Raw genomic sequence first — 20,737 nt, 5'->3', positions numbered from 1 at the left:
ACGACGTGATAAGAGCAGACATACTATCTTTTAGTTAGAGCCTTTAAGTTTGAAGCAGCGGGCCACAACTTATTGTCTGCTGCTCATTTCGATTTAAGACGTATGGCGTGGTACATCCACACTGCCGCTTTGTAGCTGTTCAGTGATCAAAACATTCCACTGCCAACCATGTAAAGTCAAGTGAAAAAATTAGGACACCCCATTACATATTCAATTCTTTATTAAGAAATGCTCACACATGAATGTCTGATGTTGTTTTTCTTTATATCTGGAAAAGAAAGTGATTTAATTGCAGGTAACAACAAAAATAAACAATGTTTTACTCATTTAACTAAATATATCAGCAAAAATCCTTATTCTAACTGAGGAAAAAGTTAGGACAGCCTACCACCTAATAGCAAGTGTTACCCCCTTTGGCTGAAAGGGTTAGGTGAGACACTTTTTGCAGCCATCTACCAGTCTTTGACATCGGTCTGAAGAAAGTTTGCCCCACTCCTCAACGCAGAATACTTTCAACAGTGACTAACTGCTGAAGTGAGAGAAAACAGCAAGGTGGGGTTAAAGGATCTGTCTGAGACCTTCAGAAAGAAGATTGTAGACGCTTATGAGTCTGGCAACGGATTTCAAAAGATCTCAAAAGAATATATAATCTGCCATTCCACTGTCCGGAAAATAGTCTACAAGTGGAGGACATACAAAACAACTGCCAACATGCCCAGGTCTGGCCGTCCAAACAAGTTCACCCCAAGATCAGACTGCAACATTCTAAAAGAAGTCTCCAAAAACTCTAAAATGTCATCACGGGACCTTCAGCAGGCTCTTGCTACTGTTGATGTGAAAGTGCATGCCTCTGCAATCAGAAAGAGATTACACAAATTTAACATTCATGGGAGGTGTGTAAGGAGGAAACCTTTGCTCTCCAAAAAGAACATGAAGGCCAGATTAAAGTTTGTCAAAGTGAATGTGGACAAAGACCAGGACTTCTTGAATAATGTTCTTTGGACAGATTAATCTAAAATTGAAATATACATACAATATAATACAGTATATACACCAAAACAGTGGACATGTTTGGCGTAAACCCAATACAGCATTCCAAGAAAAGAACCTTATACCAACTGTGAAGCATGGAGGTGGAAGTGTCATGGTTTGGGGATGCTTTGCTGCAGCAGGACCTTGCCAGCTCACCATCATACAATCCACCATGAATTCTATCGTGTATCAGAGGGTGCCTGAGGAACATGTGAGATCATCTGTAAAAAAAAATTATAGCTTGAAGCGAAACTGGTCCCTGCAACATGACAATGACCTAAAACATACCAGTAAATCCACCAAGGACTGGCTGAAAAGAAATGGAGAGTCTATGAATGGCCTAGGCAAAGCCCAGATCTTAATCCCATTGAGATGCTGTGGGGTGACTTGAAATGGGCTGTACATACAAGAAACCCCTCAAACATCTCAGTGTTGAAAATATTCTGCATTGAGGAGTGGCGCAAACTGGTAGATGGCTACAAAAAGCATCTCACTGAAGTTATTTCAGCCAAAGGGGGTAACACTAGCTATTAGATGGTAGGGTGTCCTATCTTTTTCCTCAGAATATGCATTTTTATTGATATATTTCATTAAATGAGTAAAACAATGTAAATTCTTGTTGTTTACATGCAATTAAAACACTTTCTTTTCCAATGATAAAGAAAAACATGATCAGTCATTGATATGTGAACATTTGTTGATAGGGAACTTAATATTTAATGGGGTGTAGATGGGAGCCTCATCTACATCGTGCTGAATCCATTTTTGGAGATTCCGTGGGTTCCTCTGGTTTGATTTTGCAGTTTAACTTTGTCTACACCCTCCTTTCTTCAGCTCTGGTTCTGAGAGCAGAAAATGTCAAAGATGGCACCGCCCATGTTTCGCTTAGGAAACTTGCCTATACTGGTAGATATTACACTTTTTATTTTTTACTGAGGGCGTCACCACCACATACAACCAAATCGCACCACTTCAGGTCAATTTTGCAGTAAGTGGGGGGCTGCTAGTGATGCCATCACTACAAAATAAAAGCAGAATATCTTTAGAACCGTTGTAGAACAAACATTTTTACAGCACAAACCTGCAGAAACAAAGCACAAACAATTGAAACCATTTTAATAAAAGTGGGGGGGGGGCTGGTTGACATTAGCTTTACCTATAAAATAATTGTAAATATCTTAAAAAAAAAAAAAATGATAGTAAGATGTAGAATAAAACTATGTAGCATCAAAACACAATATCAGACATAATAATAATAATGATGATATAAACAATCATAGTAATTTTTAAAGTGCACATAAATATATATGGTGTATTTTTAAAACTGCAATTGAGATTTAAAGTGATTGTTAGTGTCCTTTGCAGTAGGACACCTCAAATCAATCCGTCATCACTCATTCATGGATTCATTTGGGTCAGCGTTAGTTCCCTCATCACTCATTCACAAATTGAGGACTGCAATATTAATAGCACTTGGAGCAATTGGGGTTTTTAATGGACTTTTTTGTAGCCTCGGGATGAGAGCTTGTCATCTAAAAGCGGGGCAGGACACACAAAACGATTCATCCTACTTTTAAACCTAAAACATTGTTTTTAGCTACAATTTAAAGTGAAAATGCAGAAATTCTTGCTCAATGTGACATGGACAGTTGTGACTTTGGTCAGCCATGTCATAGCCAGAGCACCATGATGTCAAGTCATCATATCTTTGGACTCATCCACCCTCAACAACACAACACTGTCATGGGCTCGCACATCCCTGTGCTTTCTGAAACTCCTCTGGCAATGAATCATCCTTCTTGTTTCACTGAGTCATTAGTGTTCTGGTTTGGATATAGAGGCTGACCTTCTGTCATGCATTTACAATTCAGCCTAAAGGCCTATGGTAGACTGCGGCATCGTCCGACATTGTCCATGTCTGGCTGGTGAAAGGTGGAATTTTCAGTTTTCAAGCTGCCAGTAAAGTCAGAATAAAGCCTATGTTCCTCCTGAACAAAGCAGATCAGCTTTTTTACGCTCACTACTGCAAACCCAGGGTTTCTGTTAGAGAATTCCATACTGTTGTTGTTGTCATCTTTTGTGCTTGTGAAAGAAGCGGTGAAGGTGCAAGATAAAGCACAAATCCGTCAGATTCGGTTGTCGTTCCAAAAACGGACAGCGCCACATTTAGGGAATGAAAGGAGCAATTTTGTTTGGCAGCAAATAGAGTCAGTGGACTTCACCCTTTTTCAACGTTGAGATAAATACATAAAAACAAACTTTTTTTTGTATTAAACACACTAGTGTTAGAAGCTACAGAATGAGGCTTAACTGTGTTTTAAGATATGAGTGATTTATGTGACATGCATCAATCGTATTCTTCAGTCTAAATCACAAAATGTTAGCCTCCATCTTCGTTCTGACATGTTGTAAACACAAAGAACTTTATCTTTTTATTCTTCTGCTGTGAATTTAGATGACTTTATTATTAGTAGATGTCCAAACTATTTGAACTGAGAGGGTGGCAGCAAATGTACTTTAGTGGATTTCATGGATTGGATGTCTTTCGCCGTCAATGGCAGCCAGTGGGGGAACATTAGTGACAGTATATTTTGTGGTAGATGCTTTGGTCCATAGAATACCGTATAAATGTTTCTGAATGGTTATAGACTTTCTATTAGAGATGTCCACGATGCGATCACGTGTACCTGAAATCGAGTCCGAACCCGTCATTTTCAGAGGATCGGAATCGGATGTAGTCATTTATTGTTTTGATTTTGAATTTGGAAAGGCTAAAAAGCAACAAAATCATCTATATGTGCAAGCATATTCACAAAAGAAACCAAAATAATAAGGTATTTTGTACTACCGAAAATCAAAACACAGCAGAAGCAGTGAGAGAACGTCAAGCTAACTGCAGTGGAAGCTAACAGTATGATAGCATCATGCAAGATTAATAATGTCTATAATCAGAGGTGGGTAGTAACGCATTACATTTGCTCCATTACATTTAATTAGCAACTTAGTAACTTTTTATGAAAAATGTAATTCTAGTAGTTTTACTAAGCCATGCTTTTTACTTTACTCGAGTAAATTTATGAAGAAGAAACGCTAGCGTTTCTCCACTACTTCGGGCAAAACTTCCAGATTTTGCTTTTTGTTTTTTGCCAGAGACACCAACAGAAGCTCTAGCGGCACCGGTCTCACCAAACGTTGCAACAATAATCACATGATTCCATTACACCAATCAGATTCAAGCTTGCCATTCAATGATCACACCAGCCTGTTCAAACACGTGGTGTCTTTAAAGAACTGTAAAAAATGAAGTATTTGAAATAGAGCACTGCCATCAACATGATCCGAAGGCAAATATCGTAAGCAGTGACTTACAATGTCACTCATTAGTACTGGAGTATTCTTTTCTCCAAATACATTTTACTTCGTACATTTTTTGGATGACTACTTCTACCCTTACTTGAGTAATATTATTTTGAAGTAATGCTACTCTTACTTGAGTAAAACATTTGGCTACTGTACCCAACTCTGTCCATATTATGGAAATATTTTGCAATTGGATGTGCTTTTTTTCTCCTTTATAAATTGGCAAGTTATCAGATCGGTACTCTGGCTTTAGCCTGGTACTCCAGACTCACCGCTGTTCCAGCTATTGAGTCTGGCCACCATTAAGCGGATAAAATTTCCAGGGCGGAGCAAGCCACAGCAAACAGACAGCGGAGTGGACCAATCAGCGACGGGCGGATGTGACGTTAAAAACGCGACGAGGGACTTGCGTGCGGAAGTAAACATACGAGTAGAGCAAAGTTTATTCAATGTGGCTAGCGCAAGACAGACTGTTGTCAATGACTTGTGTCGATGTGTTTTTGGTAATTTAAAACTGATTTTACATATTTGGAACATTGGAACATATTCTCGGCTCTCCTGTTCGCCATCTCTGTTGATGTGGAGATGACTTCCGACGCGGAAGAGTGACATTGCTCGTTAAGAACACGTCACGCAAATAAACGAATCTGATTTGACGATTGATTTTGTACTTGCTCGAGAGGCCGTTAATCGGCTGGGTCCCAGACTATTCTCTCAGTGTTTGAAAAGTACAGGGAGAACAGTCTGGCCATGCCAGGCAACTCGGGCTTGGCAGATTTCAAAATCAGGTGACTTGGACTCAAACTCGGATGCAAACATATGTCATCGTTAGGGTTGGGCATCGTTTATCAATGGATGGATGGATGGATGATGGATGGATAGAATAGTACAAGAATAAGTCGTAGTATTACAACGGGCTAATGTAGCTATACAAGCAGCTACGTACTTTACGTAGCGCGGGGCCGCCTCTGTTAACATCAAACAGTATTAAAAGAATCTTTTGTTTTAGAATTGGTTTTACGAATAACGAAATCCTAATTAGTTTGCCTCATCTACATCAAATTATATTCAATAGAAGAATTTCAACTAATGCTTTAGCGTAGCTCCCAGCTAAAATACATGTATCTGAAGTGTGTAGCGGCTCACAGCTACCTTACCCCACGTAATATTTGCAACTTTTTCAGATTCAGATTCAGATTCAGAATATTTATTGTCCTCGCTTTCTCATATTTATGCGCTCAAGCTTCATCTACACCCAGTGAAGGTGTGTTCTCCACTGCAGGAGGCACTATCTCTCCAGAACGCTCACACTTACTGCCTGAGAAGGCAGATATGATAATTTTTTTTCTCAACAAAAACTTTTTCTGATTTTATACTGTACCCACTGCTAATCTGGACTGGGTTTTACAAGTTGTTTTTTGTTTGTCAGTTTCATATTCTGCACCAGGTAAGCCCAATATTATGTAAAAATGCCTGCAGCATTAGACACTCTAAAACATAGGCAAAAGAATATGCGTAAATATTTTCTCCTTGAACCTTTGAAAAATAAACATCTTTGTGAAAGTGCACTCCTGTGGGAAGAAACTTCATATTCAAGTTCAAAGACTGATATTTATATACAAGTTCAAAATAGCCCTGTGAGAAATTCATAGTTAATTGAAAGTTCATATAATTAAAAAAAAAAAAAAAAAAAAAACGAGAAGTAATAAATTAATAGAAAGTATGCAATTTTTTTACCCTGCTTCTTAAAAGAATCTGAATCGAGAATCGTTTGGAAACGGAATCGAAACGTGGAATCGGAATAGTTCAGCTTCAAACAATGCCTAACCCCTAGTCATCGGACATCTAACTCTACTTCCTACTGGCATACTATGTCAGAAAGTTGCTTTAACTATGAATACAAAATAGTCAACAATGCCACTTGCAACTCTAGAAGACAATTATTTGGGGAAAAAACACCATTCAACCTCCCTAGCGTTGGAGTTGTGGTAGCAAGTCAGTTCTTTTATAACAAACTTAACTTACCCATAATTCATTCATATTTGCCTTTGCATCATTTTCACCGAGTAGTTATCTTCTCATACTGTTTATACAACAAATCCCTTAGTACAGGAGTGTGATTAGATGACATCAGCTGTGTGTGAGTGTTTAACAAAGTGGCTTGCTGCTTCAGTGGATCCCAAGTCAACTGTGATTGAAATCCAGAACCCAGCATCTCGCGTATTTATTAGACCAGAAGGAGAAAAAGTCAACATGGGAAATTGAAGCATTGATTAATTACATCCTTACTCGTAGTGCCTTTGAGCCCATGCAGGGTGGAATTGTTGGACTTGAACCCCGGCAGATAGACCTGCAGACAAATGAGAGGCAGTGATGAGGCGGGGAACATTTGCGCTCCTCTTTTTGTTGAGATTGCGAGCTTGTATTCAAGAATATTGCTTGCTGACTGACTGCCAGCCCCTTGACATGCAACATCTGTGACCTCACTGCCTCCAAGGTTCATCAGGAATGAGCCGTGGCTGAGTAAATGGAGAAATTCATCCATCCTTATCCTCTCTTCTCATTTTTTTCTAACATATCCAGTAATCATGGAGAAGCAACAAATGTGCTTTTATTTTTCCTAATCTCACTGCATTTGTACAAACACATATTAGCCAGAACTGCCAGCTTGCATCATCAGCACGCTGGCATGTGTCGTAAACTGGCCAAGCGATGAGGACACACACTCATTGGTTTTTGGCTGTTAGTCAATCGCACCTACACGCAACTGTGTTTTCGCCAGGAAGCTCCAAAGGGGGCTGTCAAGGTTTGGTGTGCAGTGGGAGATTGTTTGGAAAACACGAAGCATGTGCTCTGGTGGTTCACACTGAAAATGCCCCTCGGCACGCAAGCTGTGCATGAAACCAAGTGGAAAACGTACGGAGAAATACAGACTGAATGAATGGTGGCCCGGAATATATTATCTGATTAAATTAAATTTTATTTCCATTAGAAAATATTTTGTTTTAGAGGGACTGCCTTTTTAAATAGAAAATTACCCCTAAATCTCAGATGGAAAACTGACTTAGACATGTTTTTATTTTTTTTTTTAGATGTGTTAGACTACAATTTGGGAAGAGACACTGTCAAAGTGAAACATCTGCTGAAAGGAAAGAGGAAGTACTAGTTTTTTGGGTGCTATATTTCTGCATATCTTTACTTTAGTCATCATACTACAAATACAAGCAGACGTTATGGAGAGATGATGTGAAGTCAGGGAGCTCTGCACTATGAAATAGGCACTTGGAACTCACCTTACACCCTGCTCATTATCCATGTCTTACTCCCAACCCACTTTACCCCGTTGTCTTGCATCCATTGGGATGATTTAAAAAATATAATGAATACGATAACATTTATCCCTTCAATTAATTGATTTATACATTAATTCATAGAATTTCATGCATGTGGTTCAAATACTTATGAAACACAGCACATTCTCTGCCTGCCACTTGATCTCAGGCTACTCAAAACTTACATTAGTGGTGCATTGTACTGGAACCTATGATTACATCAACGCTGAAGCAAAAAGGTGCCTTTCATTCACCAAATTGTCTCCTGCACACGCTTGCTGTCCTGATACACACATCTTAGTGCAGACAGGTCTACAGAATTCTTAAAACACATTAGACGTGCCCCCCTCTACGTTTATCTTGTTCAAAAGTTGATGCCTGGCTGCAACACATTCCAAAAAAGCTGGGGTAGGGGCAAGAGCAAAAGTTTGCATAGGGACGGTAGGGAAAAAACACTACTAACCTTTTAGGATGCTAAAATTGTCCCCGCCAACTTTTAAGCAACCTTATTTGCATTCTATAATGAGTCCAGTTATATAGGTAATTTAGATTGTCTTCAGAGGTGGATAGTAACGCGTTACATGTAATCCGTTACATTTACTTGACTAGCTTTTTGGGAAAAATGTACCTCTAAGAGTAGTTTTACTAGGGGTGCACGACATCCATTTTTTGAAATCGATACGATATCGATAACTTCCTGATCTTCATGGCCGATACCGATACGATAACTGATAATATATATATAATTCTTCAATGTATATTCACCTGAGTTTTTGAACACCAGTAGGTCAAAAATGCTAGTGGTTGATTCAGCATAGATTTGCCTTTGACCGAACCAGTTTTCATGATGACATGAACATTATTATAATGAACAAAACAAAGACAAGAATAGTTTTAACTTAAAAAAAAAGTGGCCTTAATGATATTTTCATATAAATATAATTTGAGTCAATCACAATCAATCAGTCAATATTATTGACGATGTGTGCCCCTGAACAATGAGCACTGATCTAAAACAAACATAAACCCAACAGGTATTGTGCTTTGTCAGCAGATAAAACATTTGGTGCAACAGGAGATGAGACTATTGTTGCCTTGGTCCATGAAACAACTTTCTTAACCTAGCAATTAAAGAACAGCAAGCCTATCAATAAAAAAAAGGCCTCTCAAGAACTTGTAAACATAACACTGTAATATGCAAACATTTGTTAATTGCCATAGTAAGTTTTATAACTCAGTGAAGGAAAAATACCGCCTCTAGAACAGTAACAAAACTTACTGCAAAACAGGAGTGGAAACAAACGCACACAATCCAATCCGACACCGTGCCGAAAATATTATTAATACGCCCGATAACATATTGTTATCGGATTTATTGGGAGGATGTCATAATTCCTATTATCGGACCGATAATTATCGGACCGAAAATTATCGTGCACCTCTAAGTTTTACTAAGCAATACTTTTTACTTTTACCTTGGTGGATTTGTGAAGAAAAAACGCTACTCTTTCTCCACTACTTTGAGCTACACATGAGTCCGTACATTTTTCCTCTTTATTCTACATATTAGATTAATTTATTTATTTATTTTTTTGCCAGCGTACGGACATGAGAGTAGTACATGCCTAGTGTATTACCGGGGTAGCTCTACCGATTTTGCCTATGAGATGTTGCAACAATAATCACATAACTCCATTATACCAATCAGACGCAAGCTTGCCGTTCTATCTTCACGCCAGCCTGTTCAATCATGTGGTCTTTAAAGCACCGTAAAAATGAAGTATTTGATATAGAGCGCTACCCTCAACATGGCTCGAGAGCGCGGATTTCCACCTCTCTCCCAGGTTTTATTTGGTACCGATTGACCACGGAAAACCGGAGATATGATCCTTTCAATTTCAAAATAGTAATTATGAAGGAACCTCATTATTCAAACTTGGAACTATTTTCTCCGCCAGAGGGCAGTCATGCTCTTTGGACGAATAATGCTTACTTTATGTATTTTTTTTTTCTCTCGTGGGAATTCAATGATTTTTTAAAAAAAATTTTGTATTTCTTTGGCTTAATGTGGTCATGTAATTGGTTATTGTACAGTGTCATTATAACAATAGTCGATAAAGATAATTTTGTGCTCATAACAAACTTGTTTAATAAAAAAAAAATCCAACAAAATTATAAGCAATTACTCACAATGTTACTCATTACTTGAGTATTCTTTTCAACAAATATTTTTTTTACTTGTACTTGAGTGCATTTTTTTGGACGACTACTTTTACTTTTACTTGAGTAATGTTATTTTAAAGTAACGCTACTCTTACTTGAGTAAAATTTTTGGCTACTCTACCCAACTCTGACCATTATTAAGTGAAATATTTTCATTGTGTTCAGACTTACATTTATCCCTTTTCACTTGCCGAATATGCCAGTCCATTTTTTCCCCTCAACGACATGTTTGGTTGGCTAATGACTCGAAGCCCCACGCCTCTCGCTACACAGACACACACGCACACTTACACAGCCCCGGCAAATTCATCTTGTCAACATGCCGCCTCCTCCTGCCCCTTCGAAGAGAAAAGTATTTTTCAGCCAGCAGCAGCCACAGTAAGTAATGTAAAAAGACGTCAATGTTATGGAGGGAGGCGAAACGCCACTAATTATGCTACTGAAAGTCCAACCTGCCTCAGAGTTAGCATAACATTAGACTATGTGAACTTGCTAACCAGCAAAACTACAGCGGCCAGGCCAAGCTCCACAAGGAGCAATGAAGTCAAGCTACCCGTCCCTCATTTGGATCATTGTTTGCATTATGGTAATGCAACGCGGTGGCTTCAGAGTGCAAGTCTTCTTATTTAATTAAAAAAATAAAAAAAATTAAAAAAAACGGGAATTATCCAAGAATGGGTCCACTTTAGGGGAACACTGACATGAATATGAACTGACATGAAAAAATAAATCTGTGAAATGAAATCACACATCAAAATTTCATAAGATTACAGTACTTTGGTTCAAGTTTTGGGGTAGTCTAGTATACCTCAGATGTAGATCAGTCCTTGGATATCTCAGATAATTTTTCATTATTTTTCTTCCAAAATCACTTATATTACAATACTTTAGTTTGAGTCTAGGGTTGCTCCAGTGGACCCATTCTGAATACCTCCCTGTTGTTTTTAATAAAGGGACTTGCACTTCAAAATGTTTCTTTAGTAGTTTTTGAAAACAAAGGTTTGAATCGAATGTTATATTTCCTAACCAATACACATGAAGGTTAGTATAAATCAATACAAATTTCTTTTGCATTGATCACTTAGTCTATCAATTCATTATTCGAATTTTTTTTTTTCCAGCCAGCAGCAGCCACTGTAAGTAATGTAAAAAGACGTCAATGTTGTGGAGGTGGGAAACACACCACTAATTTTACTACTGAAATTCTGTTCATCCAATCTGTTTGGTCTTATTAATGTCCTGTCCCCAGCAAAAGTGTACATGCAGGTTATGCTACCTTATCGCCCCTACCAATGTTGAGACCAAACCTATGCCTTTGGGTATGTGTGACACAGACTAGGAAGGTTCAGGAATTCTGTAAAAAATCAGCTGATTAGAACATTCGAAATATGAACAGGCTAGCCCTGCAAAGATGTATCAATTAGTCACGATTAAACTGACGATCAATATCATTAACAATTAAATTTAATAGCCAACATCGTTGTTAACTTTATTGTTCTTAAAACTGCTTCCTAGCTCGGGCGTCTTGGCTGTCTATGACACACATTACCATTACCTAGTTGCCTGGCTCTGCCAGACTATTCTCCCTGTATTTTTCAAACACTGAGAGAAATAGTCTGGCAACCATCCCATTAACGGCCTTTCGAGCAGCTACAAAATCAATCGACAAATCAGATTCGTTTATTTGCGTGACGTGTTCTTCACGAGCAACGTCACTCTTGCGCGTCGAAAGTCATCTCTTCAACAACACAGATGGTGAGCGGGAGAGCCGAGAATATGTTCCAATCCACGGTATAATCAGTTTTAAATGACCAAAAACACATCGACACAAGTCATTGACAACAGTCTGTCTCGCGCTAGCCATGTCGAATAAACTCCGCTCTCTTCGTATGTTTACTTCCGCGCGCAAGTCCCTCGTCCTGCCCTCGCCATTTTACTAACGTCACGTCTGCCCATTGCTGATTGGTCCACTCCGCTGTCTGTTTGCTGTGGCTTGCTCCGCCCTGGAAATTGTATCCGCTTGAATGGTGGCCAGACTCAATAGCTGGAACAGCGGTGAGTCTGGTGTACCAGGCAAATTACCTAGTAGCAGTGTTCTGTCATCCGTAAACCATAATGTAAACACATGCTGGTGTTGGCGACAGAACCCAAAATTTTGGGATGATTTTACCCAAAATAGTGAATAAGAAATTGAATGTGATGCAAAACCTGCAAGTCAGAATTTGCCTTTCACTGCAGCGTGCTCTGCTGCATGAGCATCTAAAAAGTAAGCACAAATCGTCTCCTTAAGTTTGTTTTCAATAAGCTGCTAAACATTTTCTTTAGCCTTAGCCCTAACAGGTTATGCGAAGTGATGTGAAGTTGAAAAATGTGGTTACACTAATATCTTATAACTTTAAAAAATTAAGTAAAAAAAAAAATCTGGTGCATACCTAATTTTGATTAATGTTTTTAAATTATTCGAACCATTAGCCACAAAAGTGCAGCAAATCAAAACGTTGAAGTTAAAAATAAGTGCATGTTTAAAAAAAAAAAAAAAATATTCTGGTTAATTGTTTTGTTAAAGTTTTCTCACTTTCATTGACGGCAATAGGTGCCCAATTCATTTTGACTGGGATCGTTCGATTGTCGCCAACACTCCTGGTCAAAGTAGATTGAATGTCTTCTGTCGTCTTTTGTGTCTTTAGGAATACTATTCATATACTATATACTGTCCGGAAATTACACTCACTTGTATGTGGGCAGCGCGGTTTGGCTCCTAGGTACGCTAGGTTGACGTTGGCCTTCCTTCCATCAATGATGGGGTTTGCATCTTTGCATGCCTGCTCTGCAGCCGTGCTGTCCACCATGGTCACCTGTTGACACAACATCCTGGAGGTCAGCTCCCAAAACAGCCTAACTACATCATGTGCATGAACAGACTCCTCTATGGGTGGCTCAGAGGAAGCTTCTGTCCTTGTTTCTCTATAAAAAGACAATGCTTTGCAAAAATACATTTGGAAGGGAGAAAAAAAAGGTGCATTAAGATACTCCAGCTCAGCTTCAATAGCATGTTATGTTAGCGTAGGCTGTAACAGTATGTGGGAGGCTTTTTTCCGGATAGGGATGAGCAACTGGAATCTACCTTGAGGGAGTGAGTTTGAGGAGTAGGAAGATAGCGTGGGAAGGGGAGATGAGTGTTTGGAGCTCAAGGTCAAGACACAAAAGCGCATATAGATACTTAACAGGAAGCTTTTCTGCAAATGGTTGAGAATGCTTGGAAATCTGCTGGAGTTTAGAAATATTTTAGGGGACATTATCAGTAAAAATGAAATTAAGGCAATATGTCCACCAAAGTGAAACCGATGGTTTGAGGGAACATGAAGTAGCTCTGAAGTACCGGTATCTCTATGAAAGTTCACTCGAGTGTGTTAAGTGTGTCTAGCGATGGTAAAACAAATACTATAATGTAAGCTTGTTAACAAGGCAGATAACGTGGCTAGTTAGCATGCCAAGATGGCTAATTAGTTTCCTCTCTACCATTAGCCTACTTTTGTAAAGTCGTCCGCCACTGGAAACATCTGTTCAAAATAATACAGAATACATCATAATACAGAATGTGTTGTTTTTTTCTCTTTGGCGACTTTCTGTGTTGAGAGAGGTTGGGTGTGCGTGTGTCTGTATAATGTGTAAATAATAATACGAGTCATACACGCGCTCTGTCTCTTACTCTCACTCTCTATTAATATTCAACTAATTGATATTAATAGTAGTATTAGTATGTGTTTTACATAAAATCAAGTCCAGTTCTTTATTACCGAGGGTTCTTGTTCTAACGTTGAGCAACTTGAGCTGTGGCTTTAGTCTAAAAGTTTTATTCATTTCAATTTTATTTAAACAATTTCAGTTATTTATTTTTTGTTATTTATTTAACATTATATTCATGTTGATGTTCAGATTTGTAAATATGTTGTGGGAAAAAAAAAAAAAAAAAAAAAAATCCAGTTCAATGGAAAAAAAAAAAAAATTCAACCCATACATCTCAAAATAACAGATTTTAGAGATATAATTGAAATACCGTGAAACCGTAGTGTTTTTGCTTAAAGGTTATCATACCGTCACAGTCTCATGCCTTGTCATAAGTGTGCTGTGGCAACTCAGCACAACTCCTTTTGTAAGTGAGAGGCTGTTCTTGGCAGCGTGAGTGAATTTAGGTGGACTCACTCAGAGAAGCATTTAATAAAAATCAAGCATTTTTGTGCGTTATTCATGTTGAAAATAGTAATTCACATTATGAAAGCGGCACAGTGGGACAGTGGTTAGCACGTCCACCTCACAGTTCTGGGATTTTGGGTTTAAGCCTTCCTGTTTGTAGTTTGCTTGTTCTTCCCTTGCCTGCGTGTGTTTTCTCCGGGTTCCTGCCACATCCTAAAAAGATGTGCACTGTATGCTGATTGAACACTCCAAATTGTCCTCAGATGTGAATGGTTGTGTGTCTATATTTGTCCTGTGACTCGCAGCCTCCTATTTACTGCAAAGTGGACCCGAAGGGGTGCCATTCATTTGTGCTAGGTTTGCGCTAGTTGTTGGGACACCCCTCTGTTATTGAGAGAGTCGGTACTTTTCGTCAATCGTGACGGAGGTGCTGCGATTGACGTCATGTCTCAAAATTAATACCTCAATACAGTGGTACCTCTACTTACGAAATTAATTGGTTCTGGATGTAGTTTCGTAACTTGAAAATTCTGTTAGAAGAAATGCCACCCCACCCCCAAAATTCAGGCATAATTCTTTTATAATGCACAAACATGCATCAAAACGTAACAAATACATGCTACAATTAGCTTATTGCACAATAAACATAAAAGCAGAGCTGGCATAATGTAAAAAAAAGGAATAAGATAAAGAATAAAAGTTAATACACTCATTATTAACTGCCTAACTTGAGCTGTTGCAACACGAAGGGCGAATGAAGAGGGCGCTGGGACACACGTACACATACAGTAGGGGTCCCCCTTAGCCAACTGGATGCCAGGAATGCTAGGCAATTGCCAATGGCAGAGCAGCTACAAGTATGTTACATTCAGTAAACTCTGGGACTTACGAGGACCAGCCATACAGTATTTTTGTCTTTCGTATCCCGAAATTTCTTTCGTAACAAGAGGCAATATTTTCCCTTAGAGGAGTGTCTTAACCTGAAAATTCTGTATGTAGAGACATTTGTAAGTAGAGGTACCGCTGGATCTATATAACGATACCAGCACAAATTAAAATTTTTACAGCACAAACGTAGCATTAACAAATGGCACTATTTCAGGTCCATTTTGCAATAAATATGGGGCTGCGTGCCATCATCACTCGTAATTAATGTCTCAAAAACAATAGCAGCACAAATTTTTACAACACAAATGTAGCACAAATAATTGATGCCATTTTGATTCAAAATGGGGGGCTAGTTGACCTCAGGTTGACCTTTAAAAGAATTCTTAATATCTCAAAAACAATAGCACAAATGAAAAAAATTTTCAGCACAAACCTAGCACAAACGAATGACATAACTTTTTGATAAATTTGTGTCTGATGGGGGCCAACTTCACGGAGGTAAGGAACTACACAAAATTTTTCATTAGAATAGTGTGTATTTTAACTCATTGGCTGCCATTCATGGCACTTAGACGTCCACATCATTTTCGTTGGGAGGGGGCGGATGTTCATTTTCCCCACTCTCAGGAAAAATGAACTGGACGTCCAGCGCCGTCAATGGCACTCAAACATGAGCACTGAAAGCCAGTCCTCCCAGTTCACACGATTTGGACGTCTATGTTTGTCAAAGGCAGCCAATGAGTTAAGAAAGACATTTGTTTGGAAGATAGTTGCAATAATATTGCTCCCACCCATTTTAACTAAACATGTGGTGGTTACCGGTTTCAAGGTATACCATGGTATGAAAATGTCAAGGTTTTAAAACGGCAAAAATTTTCCGTCATACCGTCCTTAAGGTATTAGCTATTTTTTATGTCCCAAAAATGCATGGAGAAATCTCTCGCTTGCAGCTCTAAGGCTCAACCCTCCCCCACAGGTTGTTGCTCAGTGTCAATGAGTCAGCTGTGCTACACGATGGCTGGAGGAGGTGAAACTCTGAGCATTTCCCCCCATCGAAGATCGAAGAAAACAAAACCGCTGTTATGGGAATACTTCGGCTACAGAAAAGTTACAGACGGCCGCGGCTTAAAATGAAAGGTTAGTATAAACTGTCATGAACGTTTCCCACCAGTTACGAGACTTAACTCTGTATGTTTAATGTGTCTAGCGGTGGTAAAACGTGTTTTTTTTCTCTCTGGCTACTGTCTGTGTTGAAAAAGAGTGTGTGTGTATAACAATTTTATCTGATGGCAGGGGCGTTACCAGCAGGGGGGGGGCAGGGGTCGGCAGTGCCCACCCACGGATACGCTCTGCCCACCCAAAGAAAACTGGATGTATTACTAACGGCAGTCTGGGTTCCGCGTATGGTATCCAATTCATATAGTATTGATGTGTTCTAAGTTTTAACCTTTGCGTTGCGTTCACCTTAACAAAAAAAAACACACAAAAAAAAAGAAATGAAATGTTGGTTTTGTTCCTAGACGGCACTACACACATTTTTTTTTTTTTTTTGTACATTTTATCAAAGTTTTCACCAGTGTTCACCTGGTTGTTGAGTTTGGTGGGGTTTGAAGCATTCTGAGGGGGTCAAAGTAGGGCTCAAAGCGTCGGCGAGACAAAGCATGACCGCTAGGGGGCGCTACATAGTGTATTTGGAATTTGTCTTTACACGGTATCAAAGATTGCACCTGTCTTGACCTGCCTGCTGATTTTGGTGTATTTTGAAGCATTCTAAGGGGGTCAAATTGAGCTCAAAGGGGCTGCGGAACAAAGAATAACAATAATAATATCAATAAAACCGAGGAACAGCAATAGGTTACCGAAAAAAACATTGTCACCTGCATGTCCATACTGTTCAGTTATGAATGTGTTCTAAGTCAAATAAAATCATATCAACTTTTATTTGTTTAGACCAAATCAAAACAACAGTTATCTAAAGGAGAAAACAAAACATGTTAAAAAAAAAAAAAAAATATATATATATATATATATATATATATATTAGGGCTGTCAAAATTAGCGCGTGAACGGGCGGTAATTAATTTTTTTAATTAATCACGTTAAAATATTTGACGCAATTAACGCACAAATGCCCCGCTCAAACAGATTAAAATGACAGCACAGTGAAATGTGTACTTGTGTTTTTCGGAGTTTCGGCGCCCTCTGCTGGCGCTTGGGTACGACTGATTTTATAGGCTTCAGCACTCATGAGCATTGTGTAAGTAATTATTGACATCAACAATGGCAGGCTACCAGTTTATTTTTTGATTGAAAATTTTACAAATGTTATTAAAACGAAAACATGAAGAGGGGTTTTAATTTCTATAACTTGTACTAACATTTATCTTTTAAGAACTACAAGTCTTTCTATCCATGGATCGCTTTAACAGAATGTTAATAATGGTAAAGCCAATTTACCGAAGAATATGGCATATTTTATAGATGGTTTGAATTGCGATTAATTGCGATTAATTACATTAATTAATTTTAAGCTGTAATTAACTCCATTAAAAATTTTAATCGTTTGACACCCCTAATATATATATGTGCATATATTAACTAGGGCTGTCAAAATTATCGCGTTAACGGGTGTTAATTAATTTTTTAAATTAATCACGTTAAAATATTTGACGCAATTAACGCAGACGTCCCGCTCAGACAGATTTAAATGACAGTACAGTGAAACGCTCACTTGTTGTTATGGAGTTTTGCCGCCCTCTGCCTAATATAAAATTTCTATAACTTGTACTAACATTTTTCTTTTAAGAACTACAAGTCTTACTATCCATGGATCGCCTTAACAGAATGTTAATAATGTGAATGCCATCTTGTTGATTTATTGTTATAATAAACAAATACAGTCCTTATGTAGCGTATGTTAAATGTATATAGCCATCTTGTGTCTTATCTTTCCATTCCAACAATAATTTACAGAAAAATATGGCATATTTTATAGATGGTTTGAATTGCGATTAATTGCGATTAATTACGATTAATTAATTTTTAAGATGTAATTAACTCGATTAAAAATTTTAATCGTTTGACAGCCCTAATATTAACCTAACATTATACTTATGTTCCAATTTGCCAATATGTTTTGTAAAAAAAAAAAAAATCCTTTCAATTGAATTTTTTTTTTTTTTTTTTTTTTTTTTTTTTAAACCCGGTTATGTCAAAGTAACATATTTTAGAGCTGGATTTTTACAATAACATGATACCGTAAATTTAGGTTTAAGGTTATCATACCGTCAGATTATCATACCGGCACATGCCTAATTCTAACCCGATCATATTTGGGGAGCGGGCATTTCAGACCTTCCATCTATGCGTGACATCAAATGAAGCTCAGTTCACCAAGGACTTGGGTAGCGTGGACAAATATTGACTGGCACACTTATTCAAATGAACCTGCTACTCCACAAGCGTGTGACTCCTACCAGTCCGGACTCACTAGACAGGCATAGTTCAGTCGAAATAAGAGGAGTTCAAATCGTACTCACAAAGCCGTATCCTCGGGACTTGCCCGTGTGTTTGTCGGTGATCACCACCGCCTCGACGACGTCCCCGAAAGTCTCGAAATATTTCAAAAGTGAGGCGTCGTCCGAGTGATACGGCAACCCGCCGACAAAAATCTTGGTGCGAGTCGTGTCTTTCTCCGGGGCACCGGGATCCATTGGTTCGACTGGAACCCCGACCAAATGCCCAAAGAACAGCGGCGAACTCATGTGTGAGGAACAATATTAATTAATACAGTACAATTAGGGGGAAGGAAAAAGACGATTGGGAAAGAGAAAACGTGCCTAAAAACACACGGAGGAGCGGTTACAGTAATATGATTAAAACACATGAACACTCGCCGCTTTGGAGTGGTAAGTGGACCCTACTTGACTCCTGTTCTGGAAAATAAGGCAAAAATGTTGCTTGGAAGAAGGCGGGTCGATGTGCAAGTGGAGTCCAATGGATGAGCCGTGCGTCTCTCTCCTTCGCCCGACTGTGCTTCCCTCTTTTAACTCCAGCAATTCAGTGGTGTTACCAGGACGCCAGGTGTGGGTGGGCATTAGTCTTACCTGGGGGGACAAAAAAAAAAAAAAAAAAAAAAAAAAAAAAGCTATAATGCTCAAGTAGGTCCAAATCCAGTGTAGGGCTACTGCACCTTAAAACATGTTTTGTTTTCTCCTTGAGATAACGGTTGTTGTGATTTGGTCTAAACAAATAAAAGTTGATTTGATTTTATTTGACTTAGAACACATCCATAACTGAACAGTATGGACATGCAGGTGACAATGTTTTTTTTTTTAGGTAACCTATTGTGGTTCCTCGGTTTTTATTATTATTATTATAGTTATTCTTTGTTCCGCGGCCCCTTTGAGCTCAATTTGACCCCTTAGAATGCTATAAAATGCACCAAAATCGACAGGCAGGTCAGGACAGGTGCAATCTTTGACAAATTCCAAATACACCATGTAGCGCCCCCTAGCAGTCATTCTTTGTCCCGTCGACGCTTCGAGGCCTACTTTGACCCCCTCAAAATGCTTCATGATTTACCAAACTCAACAGCCAGGTGAACACTGGTGGGGATTAAAAAATAAATAAATTTATATATATATGCGTAAATGTGAGTAGCACCCCCTAGGAAAAAAAAACAAAATTTCATTTTTATTTTTTATTTTTATTTTTTTTTAAAAGGTGAAAGAGGAGGTAACAACGCAAAGGTTAAAACTTAGAACACATCAGTACTATCTGAATGGGATACCATACGCCAGTGGTCTCCAAACTTTTCCACATAGGGCCGCAGTGGCTGCAGGATTTCACTCCAACAAAACAAGACCACACCTTTTCACCAATCTGGTGTTTTATAAGTGTAATCAGTTGATTGCAGTCAGGTGCTGCTTGTTTTAGCAGAAACCCCATTGGTTAAAAGGTCTGTGCTTGATCGGTATGAACAAAAACCAGGACCCATAGTGGCCCTCGAGGACCGGTTTGGAGACCCCTGCCATACGCGGTGCCCAGACTGCAGTTAGTACTACATCCAGTTGTCTTTGGGTGGGTAGAGCGTGTCCCCGTGGGTGGGCACTGATCCCCCCCCCCCGGTAACGCCCCTGCTATATACCATCAGAGTAAGCGTCAATAATTAAAACATACAATTACACAGGTCTACAAACAAAAACCTTTTTGTTAGTGCATGAGTTTTTCCTTTTTTGTGTGTTTTTTGGGTAATTTCTACCCAGGGCGTAGGTTTGCATAGGGACGGTTGGGACAAAACACTACCAACTTTTCAGGATGCTCAAATTGTCCCCACCAACTTTTAAGCAACCTTATTTGCATTATATCATGAGTTCAGTTATATGTATAGGTGTTTTAGATTGTCTTCCAATATGTTGTAAGGATAGATTTGACCTGACCATAAGTACTTTCATCATGTTCAGAGTTACATTGACCCCTTTTCACTTGCTGAATGCGCCAGTCCATTTTTATCCCTCAAATGCACGTTTGAATTGCTGATGACTTAACCCCCCTTCGCCCCGACCACACACACACGCATTTACAGCCCAACAGAAATACAACATGCTGCCTCATCTGCCCCCATTTACGAGGAGCCAGCAGCAGCCACTGTATGTAAAAACACGTCAATGTTGTGGAGGCGGGGAACACACCACTAATTTTGCTAC

At 38.8% G+C, this 20,737-nt stretch overlaps 1 protein-coding gene across 1 annotated transcript in view; it reads right to left on the bottom strand.

Moving 5' to 3' along the window:
- Positions 1-19,053, bottom strand: part of LOC130912419 (RNA-binding protein 38-like) — a 39,820-nt gene extending 20,767 nt beyond the window's left edge. The window contains exons 1-3 of the mRNA XM_057830497.1: positions 18,569-19,053; positions 12,679-12,802; positions 6,682-6,742 (exon numbers count right to left, since the gene is read on the bottom strand). Coding sequence (XP_057686480.1) covers positions 6,682-6,742; positions 12,679-12,802; positions 18,569-18,793 — 410 coding nt within the window. The 5' untranslated portion in view covers positions 18,794-19,053. The remainder of the gene's footprint in view (positions 1-6,681; positions 6,743-12,678; positions 12,803-18,568) is intronic.
- Between the last annotated feature and the right edge of the window lie 1,684 nt (positions 19,054-20,737).

Source organism: Corythoichthys intestinalis, chromosome 2 (genome assembly GCF_030265065.1).
Source record: "Corythoichthys intestinalis isolate RoL2023-P3 chromosome 2, ASM3026506v1, whole genome shotgun sequence".
In the NCBI taxonomy this organism is placed as follows: domain Eukaryota; kingdom Metazoa; phylum Chordata; class Actinopteri; order Syngnathiformes; family Syngnathidae; genus Corythoichthys; species Corythoichthys intestinalis.
The sequence above is the reverse complement of the archived record's forward strand: the minus strand, read 5'-3'. Positions and strand labels throughout refer to the sequence as shown.